Genomic DNA, 24,359 nt, shown 5'->3' with positions numbered 1-24,359 from the left:
TGGGCGTTACACAGGTTACTGGGCGTTGAGAGTGGGGGATTTTGGAGCTATGGAGCGCTTGTTGTCTCTCCGTCTTATGCTTCGAACAATGAGGTATTCAAATCCGATTGCCTGTATATTGTGCTTGTGACCGGGCAATTCGTTGTGACGAACTACGAGCAGCCTTCGCCCTGCGTCTATATCCCAACACAAATTGCTCTTTGCCATCCGCCGTTCATCATCATCTCGCGCTCCTCAGCAAGCCTGATGCAACCGGCTTTTCCCTTTTGTAACACCCACCCCGTTTTATATACTCCTCTCTCCAAGCCACTTTACCCCGCCATGCATGTACTATCATTAACCCGCCCTAACCCTTCTTATTACCAAGCCAACCAAACCATTTCATATCACTCCTATATCCTCCCCCCCACCCTTTCCTCAAGCAGCTGATTGGTACCTTTCAGGGACAGAATAAACGCACTACAACCACTCAACACCCCAGGTCTCCTCCCCGGCCCGGAACGGCACAACCTCGACGTCGTCCCCCTTCAACGACTCCTCGATCTTGGCCCCGCCGCGCGTGAGACGGATCTGCTGCGTGGCGGGCGGGAGACCGTAGAACCTCCGGCCGTAGTCGGAGAAGAAACCCCGGAGGGCGTCCTCCGTGACTGACGATTCGGGGATGTCCCCGCGTGCGACGGCTTCTTCGAGCGCTGTGAGGACCTGGACGTATTCGGGATTAGCGTGATGGGGGTTATGGAAATCCTCCCGAGTTCGGGGAAAGGGGGTATGTATAGTATATGTATATATGCATTGACATACATAGCCTAAGGCGTAGGGCTGGGTGAAGACGCCCGCGGCGGTGTTGCCTTTGCCTTTCTTGGCTGTTATGTCGTGGGCTGGAAAAGAAAAAGAATTGGTGTGGTCAGTGAGTGGGTTTGAGATCCCGGAGAGTATGGGATGATGAAACAACATACGTGCGCTGTCGGTGCCCAGGAAGAACTTGCCGTTGCTGGTGACGACTGCGTTGAGGAGGGTCCGCCGGTCCTCGGGGGACTTGGCCGAGGGTTTGCAGTAGTGGTGCTGTGCGGTCAGCGGTGGAATGGGAAGGATCGAGGGGAAGGCGTGGACTTACCACATTGGCGGACCAGTCGTCGACCAGAAGAGAGAGGTGATGAGCCGTCTATTCAACGAGCCACGTCAGCAGGCTGTTCAGTCAGGGGCAGCAGGAGGAAGAGAGACCTACAATAGTCCCCACGACATTCTCGCCCAGCGACCTGACGGCCTCGACCGCATCCGCCGTGGTGCAGTGCTCCAGAACGATCTTCAACCGGGGGTACTTCTCCACGAGCTCCTTCAGCACCGGCAGGAACCGCGCCTCGGCATTCATCACGGTGACCCCCTCGGCCGCACTGCTGGGCCTCTCGCCATGCAGGTTCAGCACGATGCCTTCCTCCTCCATGGCCTTGAGGACCTCATGGAACGGCTCAAACGACACCACACCCCACTGCGAGTTGGTCGTCGCTCCGCGGGGATAAGCCTACTTATACATGTCAGTCTCAGTTTGTCATGATATCACATCTCACCCCCTGAATTTAAGGTAAATACTAAACTAAAACACACAAATACCACAAGACTCACCTTAACCCCATAAATCCCAGCCTCCTTCGCCCTTCTGATCTCATCCACAGTGATGCTCTCATGCAGGTAAAGCGACATGAGATAGTTCACCCGCGAATCCAGCGCCTGCAGGGCGTCCCTGTACGCGCGGGCCTCGGCGACCGACACGACGGGCCGCGGCGCCAGGTTGGGCATCACGAACACCGTGTCGATGCCGGCCCTGCGAATGGTGGGCGTCACCAGGGAAGCGATGGGGCCCGGGGCGTTGCGCAGGTGCACGTGCATGTCCGCGGCCGCGGGGAGCGTGTAGCTGTCTCGGAGGGGGGCCATTTTTTCTTTACGGATTCTTTTGGGGGTTTCTGTTATGGTCGAAACTGGGGTTTCGTGGTGTTTTCACTTCAGATCTCTGAAAACAGAAATGGGGAGGGGCGTGTCGTTGAGATTGGTCAATACAACATCATCATGGAGGGGCAGAAGTTCATGATGGAGGGGTGGTTTAGGGTGGAGTTTGTTGATGCCTCTCGACAGGGGGATTGTGTGAAGTTCAAAGTTGTAGACTTGTGGTCGAGTAGAAGGGGTTAGGGTTGACGCGGACATCATCCCATGATCCCCCCATGATCCCTTTGCCTCGTGAACTTCAATTCAGTTTCCCTTGATCTTCGACCCAAGTGGGTGGTTCGAAGATTTGGCGGTAGGTAGATCGTTCACCAAATAGTCTCAGTCAAGAAGACGATTCGCCTCCCCCTTAGTTAGCCGGTAGCCTGGCTCTGCCGTCTTCACCGCTAAGCCAGGAAGGAGCGGGCCGGTATCCTCCACCACTGAGATCGACTTACAAATCATCCTTCATAAAGTGCCCGAGATGACGTCTAATTCCGCGATCAGGCCGGGCTATTCTGCCAGAGCGAATCTGTTGAAGTCAACACAGGATGTGAACATCCAAGACATACCTTCGTTTCCTTTTCATCACGCTGTATATTTATCAAATCCCCTCACAGTTTAGCCCAATTGACTGCCCACTGCGTCGTGCGTCGTCCCGGGACACCCGGAACTTTGTTTGGGAAGCGGGCCCAACAACAGAAGAATGACCGCCAACGTCGAGCCTCGCCGACAGGGCGGGGGAGACGGCTGGGATACGTCCACGACGGCGACCGAAGACACGCCGCTGCTCCGCTCCGAAACGGCCAGCTCACGAACTGCGCGGGATGAGTCTCCCACTCCCCCAACCAGCGCGCGGCAGCCCAGGTCCGCGCCCGCGCCGGCGGAGCAGCCGCTCGGCTGGAGGCGGGCGTCGTGCATCGTGCTCAGCATGTGGGCGCTGATCTTCCTGCAGGCCAGCAACATGAGTGGCATCTCGACGACGCAGTCGACCATCGCGGCCGACCTGGACGCGTACGAGTCGGCCATGTGGTTCACCAGCTCCTACATGATCGCCATGTCGTCGGTGGCGCCGCTGGCCGGGCGGCTGTCCATGATCTTCTCGCCGGCGACCATGATCCTGCTGTCGTCGGGCTGCTTTGCCGTGGGCGCGCTCACCACCGCCCTGGCGCCGACCTTTGCTGTGTTCATTCTGGGCCGCGCCATGTTGGGAATCGGCAGCGGCGGCATCATGACGCTGTGCATGATCCTGGTCATCCACCTCACGTCCAAGAAACGGAGGGGTCTGTGGGTTGGCTTGACCAATGCCGTGCGTGTCACAACTACCTTACCCCGGCAGCTGAATCGTTTGAGAAGCACTTCGGAGCTAATATAGATGCCTAATCTCAGGGCTTCACAATCGGTGTGTCGGCCGGCGCTGTGGTGTTCGGCGCCTTGCTGCCCGTGTTGGGATGGGTATGTATATTATACTACCGCTCTTTGACGGTTCCTTGATATCCTATCCCTGTGGCTTACCATCCGCAGAGACTCCTCTTTGGAGCCCAAGCCCCCATGGCCGCCCTCGCCGGGTTGGGCGTCAGCCTCAGCCTGCCCTCTCACAGGAGCCACGAGAACGTCAAGGACAAGACCACCCTGCAGAAGCTCGCAGGCCTTGACTACGCCGGCGCAGCCACCTTGGTCCGTCCCCCACAACCAAAGAAAGAAAGAAAGCAAGCCAGACCACTTTCTGAACTAACGCAAAAAAAAAAAAAACTTCAGGCCATAACCATCGTCCTCTTCCTCTACGGCCTCTCCGGCTCCATCCGGCCGCTTCCCATCCTCCTATCCTTCATCACCCTGCCCCTCTTCCTGCTCATCGAATCCCGCGCCCACGACCCGGTCATCCCGCTGGCCGTGCTCCGCTCCCGCGGCGTGCTGCTCTCCTGCTTTTCCCAGCTCGGCTTCATGGCCGCGCGCTGGACCGTGCTCTTCTACGCGCCCATCTTCGTGCTCGCCGTGCGCGGCCTCTCGCCCGCCGTCGCCGGCGCCGTCCTGATCCCCACCAACCTGGGCTTCGGCCTGGGCGGCCTGGTCGTCGGCGCGCTGCACATCCGCCGCGCCGGCGCCTTCTGGCTCCCCTCGGTCCTGTCCCTCGCGCTCTTCGGCGCGGCGCTCCTGGCGCTCGCCTTCGCGAGCAACGCGGCCGCGCCGCCTGCCGTCTACGTCGCCACCGTGTTCGTCAACGGCCTCGCCACGGGCGCGGCCCTCAACTACACGCTCGCGCATCTCCTCCACCTGTCGGCGCCCGACGTGCACTTCATCGTCACCGGCCTGCTGTCCACCTTCCGCGGCTTTGCCGGCTCCTTCGGCACGGCCATTGGCGGCGGCGTGTTCACGCGGACGCTGCGGGACGCCCTGATCGCCGGGTTCCGGAGGTTGGATGGCCGTGACGGCGGTGGCGGGGCAGCGGGGAGGGAGAAGCTGATCTCAATGCTGATCGGCAGCCCCGCGGTCGTTTGGAAGGACGGGGTGCTGAGCGCCGCCGAGCGGGCCGTGGCTGTGCAAGGGTATGAGGCGGCGCTGGCGCTGTTGTACAAGTCGGCTGCTGCCATGTGTGTGTTAGTTGTGCTTATGCAGGCCGGAACCGGGTGGATGGCGCCGGCGGGCGGGAAGGATGGGGAGCCTGATGATGATGGAGAGTTTGAAGAGGAAATTGCTGAGCAGGATCGGGCGATGGAGGCGTGAGGGAGGTTGCTGGCTCGGCTGTGTACCTACCTTAGTCTACTAGGCTAATTAGTAGATACCTTACCTCGTACTTGGATGTCTGGGGACTTGACCATGTCAACAGGACTAGAAGGGAACATGAAGCTATACATCTCTGGCGTTATGTTCTAATCATAATCTACCACAGCTCCCGGCAGACACATTTCCGACCCGCCCTCCTCAACTTCGCTCGACCGACAAAGGAAATAGTATTATGTTGGTCCGAAGGTACGTACATACAGAGTGAATTCTTGCCTCTATATCGTTGTGTGTCATCCCATCGTTATTATCGTCGTGACGATCGATTCCCCTCCGCTGAAAAACATTTTGCGAGCGCCGTAATGTGTGCCGCCGCCGCCAACCACCAGCCGCCGCCCGGCAGGAGCCAGATACCCATAAGCCAGTCCAGCAAAATGCCAATGCAACCCAGCCGTAGTCTAATACATGGATGCATGGATGCTCTTCATAATACAGGTTCGTCCCCGCCCAAAAAAAAAAAAAAAAAAAAAAAAAAAGAGAAGACAGAACAAAGGAAAAACCGGCGTGCCGAGACTGTACCGAGCATGTTCCTCGTGTCTCCGTACCTCCGGCGTAACGCTTTAGTAATGAACGGACGAGACCAACACAGCTGACGCCGTTGTCTCAGCATTACTCCCCGGGGTGGTTTCCATCGGTCGCCTGAGGGCATTATCCGCCCGAGTGCGCCTTGATGGTCAGACCACCTCCATGTAACGATAACCCCCCAGCCCAAACAAAATTCCAAGGTCAAACAAATATGCTGCCCAACTCCTAACGATGCTCCTCATCTGATAGAAACCCGACGCCATGGGTAGATGCAGTTGCATCAGCGACGTGAAGCGTCGTCTGGAGCACTCCGTAAACCCGCGTCGTTGTTCGGAGTCGGCGTCGGATATAATGAAACCGAAGGACCGCACACCCATTCCAGTTGAACTCCATACCAAGCCCACAACATGGCCCACCATCCACGGATTCCAAATGGCCTTGATATCCCATCTGCTATGGATATCCAGCGATGATAGCCGTCCAATTCAACTCCTTTACTACTCAGACATATCCTTCTGATGCCGTGCCATAAAGAGGGGCGGCGTATCCAGCATCGTTAAAGACAAAGAGCGGTGATCTGCTCTTAAAGACCGGCAGGAGGGCTCTCACACGTCGGTCATCTCCGTGTCGACAAGCTCTGCCACGGATGGGCCGACCATGGGTCCCCAATTGCCTTCGAAGACCGTTGCACCAGCAGCGCGGCGGCTCGAGATCCAAGCCACCGGTGTGAATGCCAGCAGCTGTTCGGCAGTGGGGCGAATGGCGGGTTCCGGCTGGATCATCCATTTGACGAGGTTGTCCAGAGAATGGGGGTGGTCCGGATCCAACATGAACTCGGGCGGGTGCTGCAGCTCCGTTCGTTTTTGGGCGCCAAAGAGATTGCTTGCGTCATGTGTGGTAGCTCCGAAGGCGAAAGAGTCGCGTCGTCTGGTGCTGATTCCAAGGCCGACGTCGTGGCCATCCGTTACCTGAGAGATGCCGGAGTCGTGTTCAATAGGCAATCCCTTGGCATCGCGAGCAATGACCCCGGCCTCGCCGCATGTCAGCGTTGCGACCGTGCTCAGGTCACCGTTCCGTAGGGCCTGCCAAGTCGGGCCGTTATCAGGCATGAACACGTTGCACGCGATCTCTAGGATGACTAGGCCTAGCGAGAAGATGTCGGCGGGCTTGTCAAATTTGCCGCGAAGGATCTCCGGGGCGATGTATTCGCGGTCACCCTCGCCCTCATGGCCCTTGGGAGCTGGCAATGGAGTCGCGAGGCCAAAGTCGCCGATCTTGACGTAACCGTCAAACGTTATGAAGATATTTGCAGGCTTGATATCGAGGTGAGCGAAATTAGCCTGGTGGATGGCCGATAATCCCTAGAAACTTGTGTCAGCAAATATGACATGACATGTCTGTAAGATCTATAAGATGTCTGGGCGCTACGTAAACCTTACCTGAGTCGTCTCCAAGAGTATCTTCCAGATTCTGAAGTCATCCAATCGGCCGGCCTGTCCGACATCCTTCAAAAACCCGTCGAGGCTGCCCTCAGAGCAGTACTCGGTCTGGATGTAAAGGTGGCCATTGTGCTCCCAGCTGTCGATGAGCTGTATGACTTTGCTCGAGTGGCGCAGAGACGCCAGGATGGCAACCTCTTGAAACTTCGCCTGGCGTGCCCTGACGTTGTGGACGGGAATCCGAAGCTTCTTGACGGCATAAACCCTGCTCTGATCCGGGCTGGATGGTGTCCGGGGCGACGTTGAAAATGCCGTCATGAACGAAGCAGGAGCCGAGTACTTGACAACGCGGTACACCTGGGAAAACTCTCCTTTGCCGACGACATCCGACCTGTCGAACCGAGCCATCAGAGACTCGTCGAGGTCGCTTGGACCATGCCCATTCTGAGGAGTGATGCTCACTCGGCGGCCGGTCAGGCTCGAGAACAGCTGCCGTGTCTCCGAGTTGCTGGGCGTTGCCGGCGTTCCGACTAGCTTCGCGTGACCGTTCGAGATCGACAGACCACTAGGGTCGGGCGGCGCCATCGATGCCGCTGCGGCGTGGGACGGCGTATGAGGCGATCCAATCCTCATGTTGAGGGGGCTGGCGGTGAGCGCAGGGTCGACTCTGGCATAGTGATTGGCCGCGTTGTTGACTGTCGCGAAAAAGATTGGGGATGTGCGGGCTGGCGCAGGTGTAGTAAACGGTACTGGATGTGTGCGGCTCCCAGCCAAAGAGGCGAACGAAAAGCCCACAGGGGGCGATGAATCGTAAACAAAAGGAGTGGAAGGACGAGCAGCGCCGCCCTCGCCTGCTCGCTCGTCCTTGGTTGACGCGCCTTGCCGGTTCTCCGACTTGTAAACAGCGTCAGCACCTTTGGGGTCGCTTCCCAAAGAAAACAGTGGCGCGCGGGCCGAAAACGAACGGAAGTCGCCAGGCGACTGGACGCCTTCGCCTGGGGTCGTTAGCGACTTGAAGAACAAGTTCTTCGTCGGGGTCGGCGGGAGCTCGTCATGCACCCCAGCTAAATCATCACCATCTAGACTCAGCGCGCTTCCCTTCCTAGCATGGCTGGAGTTAGCCGGTTGGAAAAGGAGGTTGCCGGACTTGTCCTGGCTTCCGAACAGGTTTCCCCGGACGGGCGCGCCGACCAAACTGAAAGGGGTGGACGGGCTCCCAAAGGAAACTCGGGACCGTCGCCCGCCGCTGCCGCTTCCCGGCGGAAAGGTGGCCGAGCTGTAGGGCTGCTTTTTGCACGGTGTATCCGGCATCGTGGTGATCGTCGATCCGGGTTGCTGAAGACTACCATCCCGGTTGCGGTTCATCTTCGAAACAAGACCGGTCGACATGAAAGCCGCCTGTAGTGGCTTGGCATCTTTATATTGAGGTGTCGCAGTCGGTTTCGAATCATCCAGCGGCCGTTGGGAGCCTGGAGGCAACGACTTTGAGAAGTTGTGTAAGGCCCGCCGCCGCTGGCTCACAGGTGCGACGGCAATGTGGGTTGCCGTGTCGTCAGGGAGGTCCGGGCCAGACGAGGATTGAGTTATAGCCCGAGACAGAGGATGAGGCTGGTTCGCGGACCGGTGGAATGGATTGGCGGCCAGATGTGACTGGGGCTCCTCGGAGAATGGTAGTCTCCGTTCCTCCGGCGGAACATACTGATCCAGAGAGAGTCGGGGCCTGGCCCGAGGGCTTACTGTATCGGCCTCGGGTGTGAATTGCGCCAGCTGCTTCTCCCCTGCACGGCGACCCAAAGATGATCGGTTCTCGCCATGCCGCTGCTGAAGTGTGCTCTTGCGCAGCGAAGTCGTGCGCTTGGGCAGCGCTGACTGTGTAGGCGAGCCAAGAGGGTCCCGGAACGGCGACCCGGACGATCCAGTTAACTGGTACTCATGGTTCCCATCGTCATGAATGTCAAAGCTTTGAGGAGGCGCGGAGGGCTCATCAACGGCGGCTAGTTCGCCTTCGAGACTTGAAATGCCGTGGAGACTCCGGCGCTTCGCCACTGGGCTTCCCATGCTTGCCTGCCCCAGACTCATGGTCGCGTCGCTGCGCTTCATAGGGCTGACGGTGATGGACTGGAACGTCTCGTTGTTCATGTCGAGAAATTTCGAAACGCCGCTCTTTGTTGACGTCAACACGTCGAAATTGGTCGAGTTCCGCATTGGCCGCTCAAAGCTGCGACGATGCGAGGGGCTTGACGCGATATGGAAATCGGTCGGGATCGCGTTTTCTTGACCGCGTACCTCAGCGCCGAAGGCGGCCGGAGGCATTTGATTGCCAGAATCTGGCGCAGAGCCGAAAACGCGCTTCAGGGGGCTTTTCGGCGACACGCGCGATCGGGAGAGAGGCCGATTTACTTGCTTTGACCTCGTAGAGCGAACGGCTAGCTTGATGTTGGGTCTGAAAGGTGTGCCGGTCGCGGGCAACTGAGGCGCCGAAAACGAAATGGGCGAAAGCGGCCGGGCCGCAGGTCCTGCGGGCGTTGCGGGAAGTGATGTGGTTGCGGAAGGCTCTGACTGCGCGGCAGGTGACGGCACTGGTACTGGTGGCTGGCGGAAGACTGCTGACTTGGCGGGAGTTGGAGAGGCAATTCCCGACAGCCTGAATTTAGAAGGTGATCTCGAAAGAGACCTCCGCAGGGAGCGAACGGTTGCGCTCACGTCGACGTGATGAACGTGTGTCGGCGAAGGCAGTGTGAGTGTGCCGCCGCTTCCGTTGGAGTATGACATCGTTGCTCCGACTTAGTGCGGAAAGCGGTGCGAACCGCAAGGCAAGCGCGTAACTCGAAGCACTCTGGGCCCTAACGACGATCGGCCAGGCGATGGGAATGCTCGCAGAGAGAATGCGGCTTTCAAGATGCGAAATCAGCCGATGGCTAAGGTCGGGAAGATGGAGGAGAGTTGGTTGTTTTGCTAGAATGTTCGCTGGCGGTTCGCTGTGAGGCGGTTGTTGCGAGGCCAGGCAAAGTTAAGCAGCAGATGGGGCCGCGTGGACAGGTCGGATTATATCAGTTCGCCATCAGCAACTTCGATAGCGCCTGCCTGCTACCCAAGCCGCAAACAAGTTCTCCAATGCTCCTGCCTCAGGTGTTACCAGTTATTCGCCACAAGCATACCACAGAGAAGGGACGGTCGACTGGGGGTGGATATCGTCGGAGCAAGGCTTCCACACCTTTTCGGTTGGCGATAACGCGCGGGTGCGCCAGGATGCTAGTTTGCGATGCGATGCGATCGGCGGGGTTGACGCAAGGGAGAAACAGTGATGCAATGAGGCAGAGACAGCCACAGGAATCTGACAAGCAGTCCAAAGGAATTGAGAGAGGCGACAATATCGTCAGACAGGACTTTCGATATCACATTTCGTGTTCAGACTGGAAAGGAGCGTGAAGGAGGGTAGATCACGCGGCAAAAGCGCACAAGAAAGATGGAGCGCCACCTTGTTTACACGGCGCATTTGACGCGTCTTCGCGTTTAATCAGCGCGTTTTGGCAGGGGTCCTTGTCGTGCCTGACGTTTAGCGTTAGCGCGGTCTTCTCCACTCCAACCGGCAGGGTCGAGGGTGGCGTGGTGGCTGCGCCGTTCTGCAACTTCCCCAAGCTGCATCTCGGCCATCCTTCCCGCCCGGGAGAAGAGAGGAAGACCCATCGGATTATGAGGGTCACCATTATGCGAGCCGCCACGGTCACAAGAAGCAGACAGCCGGAGACTCAGAGCATTGACAGATGACCTGGAAGCATACAATATTGATCTAGTCGGTTGTTAATATATGTACCTCACCGCTTTAAGCGAGCCAGTAACTGCGGCGTTGAGGGGTTCGTACTGTACACAACTGGATTGAAACTCCAAGCGGTGAAATTTTCTATCTCAGTGGTAAGTAAAGACAGACAATCCTTGATCTTTGAAGCTTGGTCAGTCTTCGGCTAGCATTCAAAGCCAATTAAGACCAGTGCGTAGGAACGGTAGGTATGCGGGGAAATGCACGATAGGTTCACACCGCTCCAACGTTCACCTCCCCGCTCACATAGACGCCGCTAGGAACACCAACTCGAGTCACTCTTTTCCCAAGAATTGATAGCCTCGCATCTAAGAATGCAGGTTCGCACATGAAACGTGATCGTGCGGCTGTCACATGCCAAAAAAAAGAATGCTGTGTCACAGTCGGTCCTCATTGTGCCTCATAGACGACCTAAAAATGTAACCAACTCTGACCACCTTTGAGGGCCTCTTACTCGACCACATTCAGGCACCTGCCTGGAAGACGAAACAGTCATCCTGTTAGGCCAATGCCCATGGGCCTCCTTTCTGAGTCAGGCACAAAATACTCAGCTATGGGCTTGTCGCAGGCTTCTGTCCTGTTGTTTTGTTGTTTTTGTTTACTTTCACCAGACGCGTCAAAAGTAAACACCGGAAGTTCTCTTCCAGGACCCCGTCAAGCCTCTCTGGTCATCCCAACTCCCAAGAGTCCCAAATCGGGCGAGGAACACGGAAGTCGCGGAATCGGAGCAATTCCATTCGAAGACTTCAGCGCTATCACAACCTGCAAGTCTCAAAAAAGGAAGCCCACCACTTCAATGGTCTTGTCCGACCTTTTCTTTTTTCCTGCCAGGTCCCCTGCTCCACTCCCCCTCTTTCCTTCAACGGTCACGGGTTTCCCACACGCAAGGGGACGGACCCAAGCATCCGACTGGACGGCCGCTCACCGACCCTGACCCTGATCAGCACTACCTTAACCCCGGGGGACAAGATCAACCACGAACAACCGACCCAGTGGCACCCAACCACCTCTTTTCAACTGACTGCCTCTGTGTCGCGTCTCCGCGAGTGACGACCACAGCACCGTACCTCCGTACTAGTAGTGTTCAATTAACAAGCCACTTTCTTTTACCTCTCTGATCGCTGCCAGAACGAAGCTGTACAATACATAGAACCCTCTCGTCAACGCAGTTGATGTGCACAATGGGACAAGTATGTAGGTGGTCTGAGCGGAAATCCTTGGAGAGCTGACATCTGATGACGTCTCTGGGGTTGACCCCTGTTTCTTTCTGCAGCAGTCTGTACGGCGCTGTACGTAGTGCTGATCTGATCTTGAAAATCTGCATGTCTTGGCCTCCATCCCGTCCCGTCCCCAACAAAAGGGTTCCTGTCATCCATGCGTGTTAGGTGCTTGCTTATTATAAGACGCTGTGCTTTATACACATTATAGTACTGTACATTAAAGTATGCCGATGACGCACAAAAGTACTTGTGCAAGCGATCAAGTCCAGTTGGTACACATTATTATCGTTCATTATCTAAGTGACGGTTTCCTTTTTTCCTGTCCAAGTGAGGCGTTTTGTAAACACCGCGCGCGACTGTGCGTCATTGAGATCGTACCCTAGGTACGCATCCAAATCCGCAGAACAGATGTGCCCGAGAAGCAGACCATCGAAGAAAGAGGGTGAGACATCAGTTCACTCTGTAACCCCAATGATGCCATCAGTGACGTCTGAAGCCAACCCTCCCAGTAGAGCCAGGGGTATCACCACCCCCCGGCCTCGGAACAAAACATGCAGCCAGCATTCCATAACTGTGCATTATGGACAGTGCCACGCCCCGAGGCCGCCCTTCCCCAGCCTACCATGATGTAATTGTTCGAAGAACCCCTGTCGGCCAATTCCTCCTCCTCCAGAAAGCTGGCTATCCCGAAAGGCCCCTAGTACTGTACTGTAGTGTACTGGATGTAGGATCCCCGCCCAATCCTGTCCCAAACTTCGCAAAGCCCCAGTTCAAGCCCACCTCGTCCGAATGAACTCCACCCACTTCCCAATGTCCTCAGTGTACTCCAGCAGCGCGCCGATATCCTCCACGCGCCTCTGCCGGCCGTTAGGCGCCATCACATTGCTCTCGTCGAGCACGTCCTGCGCCACGACGCTCAGGTGGCCGTTCTCTTGGATCTCGAGCGTGACGTCGGCAGTCTTGTCTGCCCGAAAAGGGAAGATGATCTGCAGGCGTGGAACGGGCAGCAGGGTCAAGGAGATGTCGACTTGGAGCGGCTGTTGTAGTAGTTGTTGTTGTTGTTCCATGTCCGAGTCTTCGGGAGGATGGGTAGGTTTGTCTGTTGTGCCTATGAAGTTGGTGAAGTCGTCTTCATTTGTGGTCGTTTTGTTTGTTGTGCCTCTTGTTTTGGTGGACGGCTCGCCGTTCACTGTGGAAGAGCGGTCTTGTGCTTCCTTGACAAAGCTCTGCTCCAGTAACCTGGCGAGGAAGACGTACTGTCGCAAGAACGGAAGGATGGTAACAAGCTGCTGTGGGTGAGAGAATGTCATTTCGGTCAGCGTCCTACATAGGACTTCCTTATGGACTGCGAGGGTGTTCGCATGACTCCTCCATGACAAGTTGGACGGATCCTCTGGCGGTCCGAAAACGATCTCTTTGTTGCAACTGACGATCCTCGTCTCCTCCGAGCCGAAGGACTTCCCTGGGGGAAAGGGGATGATAAGACTGTCGAACGATACTGGCTGGCTCAGCGATGTTTCGTCCATTATGCAGCCTAGCTCCTGGATCTGCTGCCACAGGCTAAGTGGAATATGGACAGGCGGCTCAAAAGCGGCATGGAACACGACTTCGGGAAGACGGGGCCCGAGAAGCTGCGCGTCGGGCTGCATCGGATCGGCCTTTGTCTGATTGGAATCGGGAAGAAATGTGCTTTCCGGCTCCAACCAGTCGATGACAGGGCCGCCCGCATGCAGCTCATCAGGAAGAGGTGCTTTCTCGACGTTGGGGCCGATCCACCTGTCCGAGATGCGGACGGGACTGACACCGATATGACGCATGGGAGCGCAGCCGATGAGAATGCTCCAGGTCTGTTCGTGGTCTTCGACCCAAGGAGCCAAGTCCGGACTTGGCGGTGGCTGGAGCCTCCTGTCCTTCCAGTACTCGAGCGCCATACCCACTCGGCCCTTGACATTCATGGTTGGCTTGCCGCTCCTTGTGCAGAGCACGAGGTTCTCGAGGTACTGATAGGGCCGGCCGGCCAATGTAGGCTCCTGGCGGAGCTTGCGTAGTTCCCATGCGTGGAGACGGCTGAGGCTTTCGTAGATGCCGGCTACAGCCTCGTACAAATTAAGTCCGGGGTTGATGCTCAGCTTGTCCAGCACAGCGAGTCGCTCAAAGTTGGCGGCAAATCTCTCCATCGACTTGGTCAGGGGGCTTTGGTCTTCGCGCAGGCGCAGGTCGTTGAATAGAATCTCCCCCGCGGATTTGGCATGCTTGTTCACGATCTCAGCAGAGTCTGGGAAACCCAAAGTGACCGACTGGACGACGTTGCTGGAGAACTCAATGACCAGTTCGAGCGCAGAGCCGGCGACGATGAGCGTCCTCTTGCCGCTGCTGTCCATAGCACTTTCCCAGATGAACTCCAGCTCGAGCTTCTTTGCAAGCCTTTCCAAGCCCGCCTCACTAACCAAGCCCTTGTTCCTCTTCCAGCGATGCATTAGTCGGAGCGTGGCCCGTAAGTTCAGGGCAAACTCACACCAAGGACTGCAATAACAGCGTCTAACCGCCTCGCTCTCTCATCCTCATTGGCTCTGCCCAGTTGAACAAGATTTCGGAGATTGACGTCTAAACCGGAACCCATCTCCAGAGCGGCGGCAGCAGACGGGCTCTCGAAGTTCACGGGAATGCTGGAGTTGGACCGGCCCATGGTTACTGAGGTCATGGCCGCTGGAGACTTCTTGACCTGCTGCGGTGATGACCGCGGGCCATGCGGCGACAGGGCTGCCTGGGCCATCGAGAACGGTGTCGAGACTTGGGGAGTCGCCGCCGCCCCATGATGGGGTTGCGAGGGGGTCTTGCCCTGCTGCGACAGGGAGTTCTTTGGAGTCGACATGACTGGTCGGTCTTGGTAATTTTGATGTTACCAGCATTCGAATGCAGATGTCGCGGGGTGACAGGAATGTGAGCGACTGCCCAAGAACAGTATAAGCGCAAACGGAGAACTCGCCTGGCTGAGTTGCAAAGCCACAGCCAAGAAAGGGCAAGCTGCTGTCCACCACAAGTTAAATATCCATCTCTGTGGAAGGGGCTTGAGGAATTGCGCGCAATTCGCGTCGAGTTCAGATCAGCTATAGTAATGGCGTTCGCCGGCACCGAGACAAGTACGAACGTTGTGATTGAAATGAATGGCACGAATGAGTGTCTTTGGTTACTAACTTGGATGTGAAGAGAGCTTTGTTGGGCGTCTAGATTCCACAATAGAAAACCAGCCACGAACCCTAACCCTACAGACAGCATCCGTACTAGTAGTAGCTTGGCCTAAGACTCTGTACCAACATACCGGTAGGTTAACAATGAAAGCTGGCTATCAGCGTAGCAGAGTTGATGCACCTGCGAGTGAGTTCGAAAGTTGTCCGCAAATACCTTTTGGGTTGCCTTTTGGGACTGATGCTCGGCCCCACGGGGCCTCGGACTCTATCAGGTGATTCACTCATATATAATCCTAACCCCAGCTCTCTGATAGACTAGCTCTCTTTCTCCCTTACCTCTTATCTTTCTTTTCGTTTTGTTCCTCTTTTTCCTCCTTTCCCTGTCATTGTATACTCGTTCTGTTCCTTGCTTCGTTGTTTCTTTTTTCTCTTTTGTTCTTTCTCCTCGTAACTTATGCGTTATGTTTTCTCTTCCTCTCCCTGTGGTTTCATGGTCACATCCTCGGAGCATCTGATTAGCTCAGTCATCAATGGCATACATTGAGACAAAATGATGATCAATGATCACACTCTTCATCCTCCAATCCCATGCAGACACAAGACCATATCATCCGTCTGATCCCCCCTCGTAACATTCAATCCATTCACCGACACTCTTACCCACCAGTCCCTCTCCAGCCGCGGATTGCCCACCCTCTCCGCCACAGTAACAACAATACTGCCGCTGCCAGCGAGCGCGTCCACCATGGTAAACCCGCACGCTCGCACGCGGGGCACGATGGCGTCGACATACTCCTTGGGCGTGCGCGTCACGGTGACGATGGTGTGGCAGTCGCTAGTCGTGCACTTCCTGCTGCAGCTGCGGCTCGAGCCGCTCCCGCTGCTGCTGCACGAGGTGCTGCACCGCTGGTCGCAGTCCCGGCGGTCGTAGCAGTCGCCCAGCCAGCCGTGCAGGACGCCCGCGATGGTGCCGTTGGGTGACACGAAGAATTGGTTCCAAGCTGGCTCGTGGCCTGTGCAGGGGTAGGCGGAGGCGCCGGAGGGCGAGGTGGAAAGGATGGTGAGGGAGGCCGTGGTTGCGGTCGCGAGGGAGCTGAGGCTTGTACGGGGCTGGCTGCCGCGCCGGGATGAGCTGCTGCTGCTGCGGCGTGAAAGGGGTCGATCGTCGTTGTTGGTGGGCTGGTGGTGGTGGTGCTTCTCGTCCTTCCACATTGCTGGACGGCAGATGGACCACTTCTTCCCGTTGGACGACTTTTCTGCTTTTGCTGCCTCCTGTTGTGCCTTGCTCGTTGTCAGGCGGCGCCACACCACGTAGGTGATCACGCCACCCACCACACCACCCAGGACAGTCAGGACGATGATAGCCAGCTGGTTGCGGTACGACTGCTTGACTCGCTCCAGCTCCACGCCCATCAGCAACTGTGCCACCGCCATGAGACAGGCCTCGGGGTATCTGTCTGCTGCGGCCCAGTTCCACATCTCTTCGCCGGCGCAGATGATGCCCTTGACCTTGGCCTGCGCGGTGAGTTGGCATGCGTTGTAGGCAAAGCTGGGGTCACTGCAGTCGTTGCAGCCGTAATAGCACGCATCGTATGCCGCAGTACGGGCGGTTTGGAGCCATCTCGACTTGTCGCCGTCCACGCTGGCATTGGCGATCAGGTTCTGAACCCGGGAGACGAGCGCATAGGTCGTGCCGCCGGTAATGGCTCCGCCTACTAGGAGGGCAAGGGGAATCGCGAGGCGGCTGAGGCCGAACCGCTCTGGCAGTGTATCCCGCTTTTCGGAAAAGTCGTCTGGACCGTCCCGTCCCGACGTGTCAATGCCGTCGCGGACAGACTCATTGCTGGAGTCTGATGGTGACCTTGTGGATCGAGCCTCTGGAGCTGTTGAATCTCCAGCCATGGGCTCCCCCATCGTGTAAGAGGGTGGGTAGGTCTCTACTGTGAGACGCCGAAACTGGAGAGGTTTGATTATTCCGCTCGGGATCAGGTATCAGCACCTCAGAGTCAAGACCCAAGAGAGCAACCCCAGGGGAAAGCAGGCTTTGGCCAGGCCGTCCCACGACAGCATAATGAAGACTCTGAAAAGAATCACTAGTTTGGTTGTTGCTTGTCAGCTGAAGACGCCGCTCATCAACGGGGCCAGGATATCCCCAATGGTCGGGCCATGGGGCTGAACAAGCTTCTTGGCGCCGGTAGATAGCCCGGATCTAGACCGCCTTAGCCCTCTCTAGTCTCTACGACTACCGAGAAGAAGAGTCAACGGAAACTTTCAGACGTGGCGACTAGCCTAGGAATAAGGAAGTGCGCGGCACGCTAAGTCAAAGCCCTAGGAGGTGAGTCGTGAGACAAGGAGGAACAGCTCCGAAATGTCTTAAAGGAACAGACATCGCCAACTGTAAGACTAAGACATAGAAACCTAGTGAATCACAGTATAGTTACAGTCAGCCTGTAACGTCACTTGGCAGGGACAGGCCGATGGTGGTATGAGCTCTTAGAGCTTTACAGAAACACCAACCAAGCAAAGGCTGTTGTTGAAAGACTCCGGCTTGAGATTGGGTTTGCTGTTCGACGCTCATGCTGCTAGGTCCTTGTCGTCCTTCTTCCTCGTTTCTGCTGTTGGGATTGGAGCTGTCATTTCAATACTGCGCTCCCTGGTGTGATGAAACGGATGCCGGGCATCGTGGAAAAAGGGTGTGATGACTGGGTACGAACAACCTCCGTTCTGCATGCAAGGGATGTTATACTCTCCTCAGCCAATACCTGACTCGTTGATTCTGGATAGCAAATAAAGCCAACAACAGGGCAAAAAAAGCAACTACTAATTACACTTCACTTTCAAAAGTTTTCAAAGCAAATTTGTAGGGACGGCCCTCTGATCTCGTCTTTATCTAGTCTACTAGTGCAAGGAGCCAAAAGCATTTGCAGAGTTGAATCAGACACTTATGTATATATTAGAGTGCTAGATAGTAGGTAGGTATAGTAGGCTGCTGAGGTCGTATGCAGCGTGTGAGCACGGAAGGGCTCACCCGGCTCAGTACATTACCCAGCATGACCCTCCCGCTTCCACGCAAAGAAAATGTGATTCCTTTTGACTGTGTCCCATGGTGTAGTGAGTAGTTGTCCTGTACTTTATTTGGATGCCTTATGTTTGTCTCTGAAGACTAGTTGATACTATGACGCTGATGGACGACACCAATAAAGAACGCCTATCATTTATAGTCTTCCGACTCTTGCTCTAGTCTATTTGGTAGCTCACCCTGATTCGGCCTTCCTATCGTCAGTCGCTGAGATGGATCCAAAGCCGCTCGAGAGAGCTCCCATTCAAGAAGTGGATGAAAACTGCCCAGACGACAAATACCAACAAACACCAGGAAATGGAACAGCAAGCTATGACCTGGAAACCCTCGTCACGTGGTCTGCTTCAAAAGCTTCCGGCCGAGATCTTGATCATGATCTGCGGGTATGTGCTGGAGGAGATCAAAGATGGAAAGAGGGCCTCAAATGGCCGGCGGGACTTGATTTAGCTGGGCAAGACATGCAGATGCTTGTACCACCCTGCTCAACAACTTCTCTACCGGGAGATCACGAGGATTACCGCCCGTATAAACCTCGGCAAACTGGTTTGTCGTCCCTTCAAGCTTGCCACACAGCATTGGTAGAAGACAAGTCCTGACAAGGTTGGGCTTTAGATACGTTCGCTTTGGCGAAACCCGAGCCTCGGGGCTTTGATCCACCATATTGGTCTCCGCGAGAATTCCTTTTACGGAAGCAGTAACCACAACTTCTGGTTCATTTCGAGAGCGGCGAGACGATTCTTGGGCCTGGGTCTCCGCAGAGGTTCCCCATCATATTCTCCTTTCACAGCGGAGTGGTGTCGTCGTAGCGCGGTTCCCATGTTTCTTCTCATGTCTATGGCGCCTAACCTGAAGTCGGCGGTTATACACGTCCGTAAAGGGTGGAAGGCAGACAGCTTTGCTCTCGAGCTCGCTCATTCCCGCAACCCACCGAGGATGACCTTCCCTAGCTTGACCAGCCTTGTGCTATGTAGCACTAGCCGCTACCCCGAGGACCGCAACCAAGCCTTTGAAGAAAGCTTTCTTTGCGGCCTTCTGGCCGCCGCTCCCATCTTGAAGTCTCTCGAGCTCGAATGCTTTGTCTTCCTGGAAGCACCTCATCCTCTTCTAGCCCCCATGACATATTCATATCCACCTTTACCACCCAGTGGCATCACATCTTTGAAACTCAGATACGTCGAGATTTCCGCCGCCTATCTTCATCACATCGCTCGGAGGTGATCGCAACTAAAGAGGATTTCCTTTACCGTGACGCCAGCGGTCAACGCAGCGGCCACACCTGGATCCGTACCGTCTCCCTGTACACTCCGAGTCAGCTCCTAGAAGCTCTTTCTCCGCTGGCCGAAACACTGGAGAGTGTCCATCTTCAATTCATTGACCTCGGACAACTTTCGATCTCGCCGCAAGAAGCAGACCGCCTGTCAACAAATGCATTGAATGCATTGATTACCAGCATCACGCCCTTCCGAGCTCTGAAAGGTTCTCGGCATCGCGTACCGAGCCTGGCCTTCCTCGAGTCTTCTGCTCGGCCTGGTCAGGGCCTGTCCACAGCTCCGCGGCCTCCTTGTCCATTCAAGGCGCCTAATCCGAAAGGGGACGTGATCCGGTTCGAGGATGCTGTTTCGAAAAGACACATTCCCAACGCGTTACGGGAGGTCAGGCTCTACGGCGGCCTGTCCGGCTTGCATGCCTCGGGCTGGGTTCCCACAGACTGGAGCATTCCCCAGGACTCGATTCGGAATCGCCCACCGTACCCCAAAAGAACGTACCGGAAAGGAAGCATCCAAGTCATATCCCTGAACAGCACGTACAAGATTAAAGAAAGAGCCTTCGAGGAGCTGGAAGCAGAAGTGTTGTCGGGATGAAGATGCAGGGGAATGGAGAAGAGATACCTGGAGTAATTCGAGGAGGTACAATACAATACAAGCCGTTTCAGGGGCTTTCTTTGTCTTTGAGGAAGACCCCATGGCTGCAGCAATCGCTTCATACCTGTAGTCTCTGAGAGGGCCGATTCAAGGTATTCAACCTCTGAGGGAGTGCGCCTCTCATAAGTACCTAGGCTGAAAGATCTTGCCCCAGGCCCCGGGTATGGTTAGAACTTAGCGGTTAAGGTTCATTCCGCCACCCCTAACAGACGCGCCTTGGTTTGGGGTCAGCGGTAGGGCTTCAACTTATCTGGTTAGGAATTCGGGCATGTTACATAGGAAAGTCGGCGATGAGTGAGACCTTTTTTGTTAATGTTATGAATGTTCGTTCTCTCTAAGTCCCTAAAGATCGTGCAGCCCCGGCTGAGGTATTGTATTGTAGGTAACATCAGCGACCGGGCTTTTGACCCAATCAGAGGTTAGAGCTCTAAACTTTGGACCCACTGGACCTGGATAGCACCCACCGGAACGTACGACGGAATAACGTTACATGTATCATCATATGTGTACAGGTATGTACTGTATTGTACTGTACATACATACCTTAGGTACTCGAACATGCACTTCCAAGCTTCATACTCCTAGACATCGGCGCCATCTGCGTCCGCTGCACACTCAACGATATCTCCTTTCCAGCTCATCATCGACTCCAGCCGCTACAGCAGCAGCGGGCTCTGAGACACTTGCAGCTTGTCGTCATGAACGGCATGAACGGCGGCAACATGCCCGGCGCCATGGTCGGCTTTCCCACTCCGGCCGGCCACCAAGCCGAGCTCAATTACATCTACGGCATGGTAGAAGAGCTCAGCCGTCAGCTCGCCGAAAACCAGCGCACGTTGGAAGAGGTCGTCGCCGGCGTGGGGCGCGTACGCAGTCACGCGAAAGCACAACAGCTTGGGAACGAGGAGCTGATCAGCGGAGCAGCTGATGAAGTGAAAGGTTGACATTTCACTTCCTCCCTACCCCTTCCTCCCTCCCCCTTCCTCCCTCCGGCTTCTTTAGCCCTTCCTTGCACATCGTTGCTGACTCGGGACTCCAAAACAGCCCAAGAACCCAACCTCGACACGCTGATCTCGATCCTCTCCGAAGCGCTCGAAAAAGCGAAGTTCTCGCGCGACGCCAACGCCGCGCTGCTCAGCCAGTACGCGTCGGCGCTCGCGGGCATGCTCAAGCAGTTCCACGACTACAAGGCCAAGCACGTGGCCGACGTGGCGGCCTGGCACCGCAGCTACCGGGCGCAGCTGGCCGAGGCGCGGGCCGAGAACAGCCGGCTGCGCGAGCAGATCTGGGAGATGCAGGCGCGCGCGGGCGCCGCCAACGAGATGCTGCGCCGGTTCCGCACACGCTACGACGCCGACGAGGCCCGCTGGGAGCGCCGCGTCGAGGCCAAGGCCGTGCGCCAGGAGCTGCGCTTCTGGAAGCGCATGGCCATGCCGCACCTGGAGGACGACGACTCGTGCTGGAGCGACGACGACGATCTGATTGATGTGGCCGAGAAGAAGAGGCTGGAGGAAATGCAAAAGCTGGCCGCTGAGCAGCAGCTGGCGGCGGCCGCCGCCGAGTTGGGAGATATTGTTGGGGGAGGAGGAGATGATGGCGGGGTGCCGCCTGAGGTGCCGTCCGCGCCGGTCCCGCAGAGCATGATAGGCGGGGTGCCGATGCAGAGGGACGATGGGGGAAGCATGATGCTGCCTATTCCTCCGCCAAGGCCATCGAGTGTGGCGAGCAGTACGGGGTCGTCGGGGCAATGAGCACCTGGTTTGCCCTTATGATGTTTCTGGTCAAGTTAATGTACGAGTAAAGGCCACTCTTATGGGTTCTAGGTGCACGATGGATGATATTGGAGCCTGGATGGCGTCGGAGGGGATGGCGTTTAAAAGGAGACTGGCTGCGATTTTACGGATGATATCCCGATCACTGTACGGCAGGGGTCCATAGCAAAAGGAAAATGGATGTTCTTGGGATAAACAAGGCGATGTTACACATCATCCCTTATCCCTTAAGATTGCGGACTATGACACAAATGTGCTTTCAGAATAGGCCCAGGCAGGACGTAGGCTAACGTTTGTCGAACCCAGTCTGCAGACCCGTGGCTGAGTGTCACTTGGCTCGGTGTCTTTCTCGCAGGATCAAACTCGACGAGCTGCAAGGGCAAGGACTCGCAGCAACGTCGCCTGTACCGGTTGGGTGGGAAAATCCGCCCGAGATTGCGAACACTTTGTCTCATCTTGTAGCCATCGGTAAGGGAAGCGTCCATGAGAGAGGTCTGCCCTGATAACGAATCACGAATACTGGCACGGGCACCAGCGCAGAAGACATCCATAGTGCAGGACAACTAAAACCTAGCATTTCCCCAAGCGCGCACGCCGTACTGTTTAAACCTGCCAACGACAACTACAAACTCCGGAAAATGCATATTAAGCCCAACCATCAAGCACAAAGCCCAAATGAAAACGGATCATAATATTCCCTTTCCTTCCCAGCCCAACCCCCTATATCAAAACAAACCCACCAAAGGCTTACACGCGACTACCTTAGTAACCATCCTGCTCCCTCCTAAAGTCAGCCCCATCAGCCCCATCATTCTCAGCCAGCTCTCCAGCGTCCTTGATCGCCTGATCATCACCCCTGAGCTTCGCGAAGTACTCCTTGATGTCCTCGGCGCTGATGGCCTGCTTGCTCTCGGCAAACTGCTGAAAGAAGGGCATCAGCTTGTCCTTGAGGTGCTGGTACGCCATTACGCCCTCGATGGCGCGCACGCGGTCGATATTGCGCAGTGCCGCCTCGCCGCGGTCGTATAGGCTGCTCACCACGGAGCCGCTGTCCTCCGACACCGGCGGTTCATAGGTCTCTTCCTCTTCCAGAAGCTGCGGGTGGGGTGCCAGCAGCGGGAAACAGGACCGGCAGTGGCAGAGGTGCGACCTGAAGGACTCCGTGAAGAAGAGCGAGAACTGCCCTGATGGTGCCGGAGGAAGGGTTGACAGCTTGCAGGCAGGGGATGATTCCTTTGAGGCTTCGGTGGCGGGTGCCGAAGTGCTGGGGATCTCGGTGGATTGAGGAGCAGTGTCAGTGGCTTCGCCAGCGCCCTTCTGGCGTTTTGAGGCCTGGGAATCGGTTTCGTCGTCTTCAGCTTTGCGCTTCCGAGATTCCCCATTCAACTGCTCGTTATTGAGAAGAGTGCCTGGTGGACTGGACCCCTGAGTCGCATCCGCGTCACCCTGCTTGGAGAAGACCGGAGCCAAAAACCCAGGACTGCCGGCGTATCTCTTGATCCAGGGATGAGCGTCAACGCACTTGTAGCAGAGGAAGCCGTCGAAGTCGTCCTCGGACGGGAAACCGGGTGGAGGCGGCGGGTCGTCATCCTCCTCATGTTCTCCTGCTTCCCCAGGTGGGACGTCGCCGTTCTGCTCTGTCGCGTCCGCATCCTCTGCAATGACTGGCAGCGCGCCATTCGGCTTAGAATCCTTAGCCTCCGCCTTCACCTTGGTTTTGGGCATACTCTCAAACCACCTGGGACCCAAGCCAACAACACAGCCAGGGTGCCACCAGTCCTCGCCACAGCCACCCGTCTCATGCGTTCCAAGGCCTAGGCATTGGAACATGGTGCCTTTTTGCTCCAAGGGGTCGTATTCGCACTTGCAACCACAGAAGCGGTTGCGGAAGTTTTGGTTGTACTTGTTGTTTGTGTTCGGCTCCTCGGAGTGTACGCCTCCCTTGGCGTTGGTCTTCGGGTTGATGCGTAAATTGCAGGGGGCTGATTCGGGGAACCGTGTTGTGCCGCAGTCGCATGTGAAATTCCGCTTGTTGAAGATTTCCACGAGTGTATGCTCGCCGTGGCACTGCACGGAGCATGCATAACACACACCGGCTGCATTGTAGGCGTCTGAGGGGTTCGTGGGAGGTGGGTTGCAGGTCAAGCATGCAAAAACGCTTTGGCGGAGCGGACCCAGTGGTTTCGTACAGTGATCGATGCTCTGAAAGCAAGTCAGCTAAGGGCGGACATGTCTGAAGAAAGCGGTCATACATAGGGCAAGGCTTCGCGCGCGTCCGCCTCAAGTTGCATCTGATCTCGAATGATGCTGGGAGCAGAAGTTAGATTCCAAATCTACCACAGCAACTTGGAGCGGATCATGGACATACTCCGCTGCAGTTCGCGAGTCATCGGAACGTTGTGAGACGCTTTCGCTGCGCACCTTGGTGCGCAGCGCATCGGCGCCGTTGCAGGGAGCGGACGGCTCGGAGACGGAGGAATCCATTGTCAGAGAATGACAAGATGATATGTAGACACCTAATTGAAGAAGCTGGCGCCCAGCTCAGCTCTGGCGATACAATAGCTGAGAAATCGACCTGTGATGATCGAGGTTGTGTTGCGGGAAGGATGTGAGTTGCTTGCGGCGTTGTTGTGTAAGTCCAG

At 56.2% G+C, this 24,359-nt stretch overlaps 8 protein-coding genes across 8 annotated transcripts; 3 read left to right on the top strand and 5 right to left on the bottom strand.

The window, feature by feature from the left end:
• Positions 1-459: 459 nt before the first annotated feature.
• Positions 460-1,929, bottom strand: B0T15DRAFT_490548 (uncharacterized protein; the record flags this gene model as incomplete). The annotated part of the gene is made up of 6 exons (XM_062866685.1): positions 460-702; positions 802-878; positions 957-1,062; positions 1,115-1,162; positions 1,226-1,519; positions 1,621-1,929. 6 exons carry the CDS (start codon positions 1,927-1,929, stop codon positions 460-462), a joined length of 1,077 nt encoding a protein of 358 aa, XP_062723718.1.
• A 340-nt stretch (positions 1,930-2,269) lies between these two features.
• On the top strand, positions 2,270-4,862 carry B0T15DRAFT_572206 (major facilitator superfamily domain-containing protein). Its single transcript, XM_062870884.1, has 4 exons — positions 2,270-3,283; positions 3,364-3,429; positions 3,499-3,651; positions 3,733-4,862. The coding sequence occupies exons 1-4, from the start codon at positions 2,681-2,683 to the stop codon at positions 4,696-4,698; spliced, it is 1,788 nt and encodes a 595-aa protein (XP_062723717.1). The 5' UTR covers positions 2,270-2,680; the 3' UTR covers positions 4,699-4,862.
• Positions 4,863-5,885: 1,023 nt separating this feature from the next.
• B0T15DRAFT_482832 (uncharacterized protein) lies at positions 5,886-9,491 on the bottom strand (the record flags this gene model as incomplete). The annotated part of the gene is made up of 2 exons (XM_062866128.1): positions 5,886-6,641; positions 6,720-9,491. The coding sequence occupies 2 exons, from the start codon at positions 9,489-9,491 to the stop codon at positions 5,886-5,888; spliced, it is 3,528 nt and encodes a 1,175-aa protein (XP_062723716.1).
• A 2,963-nt stretch (positions 9,492-12,454) lies between these two features.
• Positions 12,455-14,934, bottom strand: B0T15DRAFT_90734 (mediator of RNA polymerase II transcription subunit 1-domain-containing protein). The gene is made up of 2 exons (XM_062871439.1): positions 14,272-14,934; positions 12,455-14,218 (listed from the first exon to the last, which is right to left on the bottom strand). Exons 1-2 carry the CDS (start codon positions 14,626-14,628, stop codon positions 12,527-12,529), a joined length of 2,049 nt encoding a protein of 682 aa, XP_062723715.1. The 5' UTR covers positions 14,629-14,934; the 3' UTR covers positions 12,455-12,526.
• Positions 14,935-15,168: 234 nt separating this feature from the next.
• On the bottom strand, positions 15,169-17,327 carry B0T15DRAFT_523071 (uncharacterized protein). The gene has a single exon (XM_062868665.1). It carries the CDS (start codon positions 16,856-16,858, stop codon positions 15,518-15,520), a length of 1,341 nt encoding a protein of 446 aa, XP_062723714.1. The 5' UTR covers positions 16,859-17,327; the 3' UTR covers positions 15,169-15,517.
• Positions 17,328-18,830: 1,503 nt separating this feature from the next.
• Positions 18,831-20,272, top strand: B0T15DRAFT_523070 (uncharacterized protein). The gene has a single exon (XM_062868664.1). The coding sequence runs from the start codon at positions 19,094-19,096 to the stop codon at positions 19,883-19,885; it is 792 nt and encodes a 263-aa protein (XP_062723713.1). The 5' UTR covers positions 18,831-19,093; the 3' UTR covers positions 19,886-20,272.
• Positions 20,273-20,487: 215 nt separating this feature from the next.
• On the top strand, positions 20,488-22,016 carry B0T15DRAFT_499829 (uncharacterized protein). The gene is made up of 2 exons (XM_062867352.1): positions 20,488-20,884; positions 20,990-22,016. The coding sequence occupies exons 1-2, from the start codon at positions 20,644-20,646 to the stop codon at positions 21,694-21,696; spliced, it is 948 nt and encodes a 315-aa protein (XP_062723712.1). The 5' UTR covers positions 20,488-20,643; the 3' UTR covers positions 21,697-22,016.
• Positions 22,017-22,198: 182 nt separating this feature from the next.
• On the bottom strand, positions 22,199-24,348 carry B0T15DRAFT_523067 (putative zinc finger in N-recognin-domain-containing protein). The gene is made up of 3 exons (XM_062868663.1): positions 24,086-24,348; positions 23,970-24,024; positions 22,199-23,919 (listed from the first exon to the last, which is right to left on the bottom strand). Exons 1-3 carry the CDS (start codon positions 24,199-24,201, stop codon positions 22,480-22,482), a joined length of 1,611 nt encoding a protein of 536 aa, XP_062723711.1. The 5' UTR covers positions 24,202-24,348; the 3' UTR covers positions 22,199-22,479.
• Positions 24,349-24,359: the final 11 nt, after the last annotated feature.

Source organism: Chaetomium strumarium, assembly GCF_033439665.1.
Source record: "Chaetomium strumarium strain CBS 333.67 chromosome Unknown B0T15scaffold_2, whole genome shotgun sequence".
Taxonomy (NCBI): Eukaryota; Fungi; Ascomycota; class Sordariomycetes; order Sordariales; family Chaetomiaceae; genus Chaetomium; species Chaetomium strumarium.
This window is presented reverse-complemented; position numbering and strand designations above follow the sequence as displayed.

Excerpts from the sequence above, each read along its gene's own strand:
- B0T15DRAFT_572206 (XM_062870884.1), top strand. The coding sequence starts at position 2,681 with ATGACCGCCAACGTCGAGCCTCGCCGACAGGGCGGGGGAGACGGCTGG. Across the intron at positions 3,284-3,363 it reads GGGTTGGCTTGACCAATGCC|GGCTTCACAATCGGTGTGTC; the intron begins GTGCGTGTCACA and ends GCCTAATCTCAG. Across the intron at positions 3,652-3,732 it reads ACGCCGGCGCAGCCACCTTG|GCCATAACCATCGTCCTCTT; the intron begins GTCCGTCCCCCA and ends AAAAAACTTCAG.
- B0T15DRAFT_90734 (XM_062871439.1), bottom strand. The coding sequence starts at position 14,628 with ATGTCGACTCCAAAGAACTCCCTGTCGCAGCAGGGCAAGACCCCCTCG. Across the intron at positions 14,219-14,271 it reads CTGTTATTGCAGTCCTTGGT|AGGAACAAGGGCTTGGTTAG; the intron begins GTGAGTTTGCCC and ends CATCGCTGGAAG.
- B0T15DRAFT_523071 (XM_062868665.1), bottom strand. The coding sequence starts at position 16,858 with ATGGGGGAGCCCATGGCTGGAGATTCAACAGCTCCAGAGGCTCGATCC.
- B0T15DRAFT_523070 (XM_062868664.1), top strand. The coding sequence starts at position 19,094 with ATGCTTTGTCTTCCTGGAAGCACCTCATCCTCTTCTAGCCCCCATGAC.
- B0T15DRAFT_499829 (XM_062867352.1), top strand. The coding sequence starts at position 20,644 with ATGAACGGCATGAACGGCGGCAACATGCCCGGCGCCATGGTCGGCTTT. Across the intron at positions 20,885-20,989 it reads AGCAGCTGATGAAGTGAAAG|CCCAAGAACCCAACCTCGAC; the intron begins GTTGACATTTCA and ends ACTCCAAAACAG.
- B0T15DRAFT_523067 (XM_062868663.1), bottom strand. The coding sequence starts at position 24,201 with ATGGATTCCTCCGTCTCCGAGCCGTCCGCTCCCTGCAACGGCGCCGAT. Across the intron at positions 24,025-24,085 it reads GACTCGCGAACTGCAGCGGA|CATCATTCGAGATCAGATGC; the intron begins GTATGTCCATGA and ends TTCTGCTCCCAG. Across the intron at positions 23,920-23,969 it reads CGCGCGAAGCCTTGCCCTAT|AGCATCGATCACTGTACGAA; the intron begins GTATGACCGCTT and ends ACTTGCTTTCAG.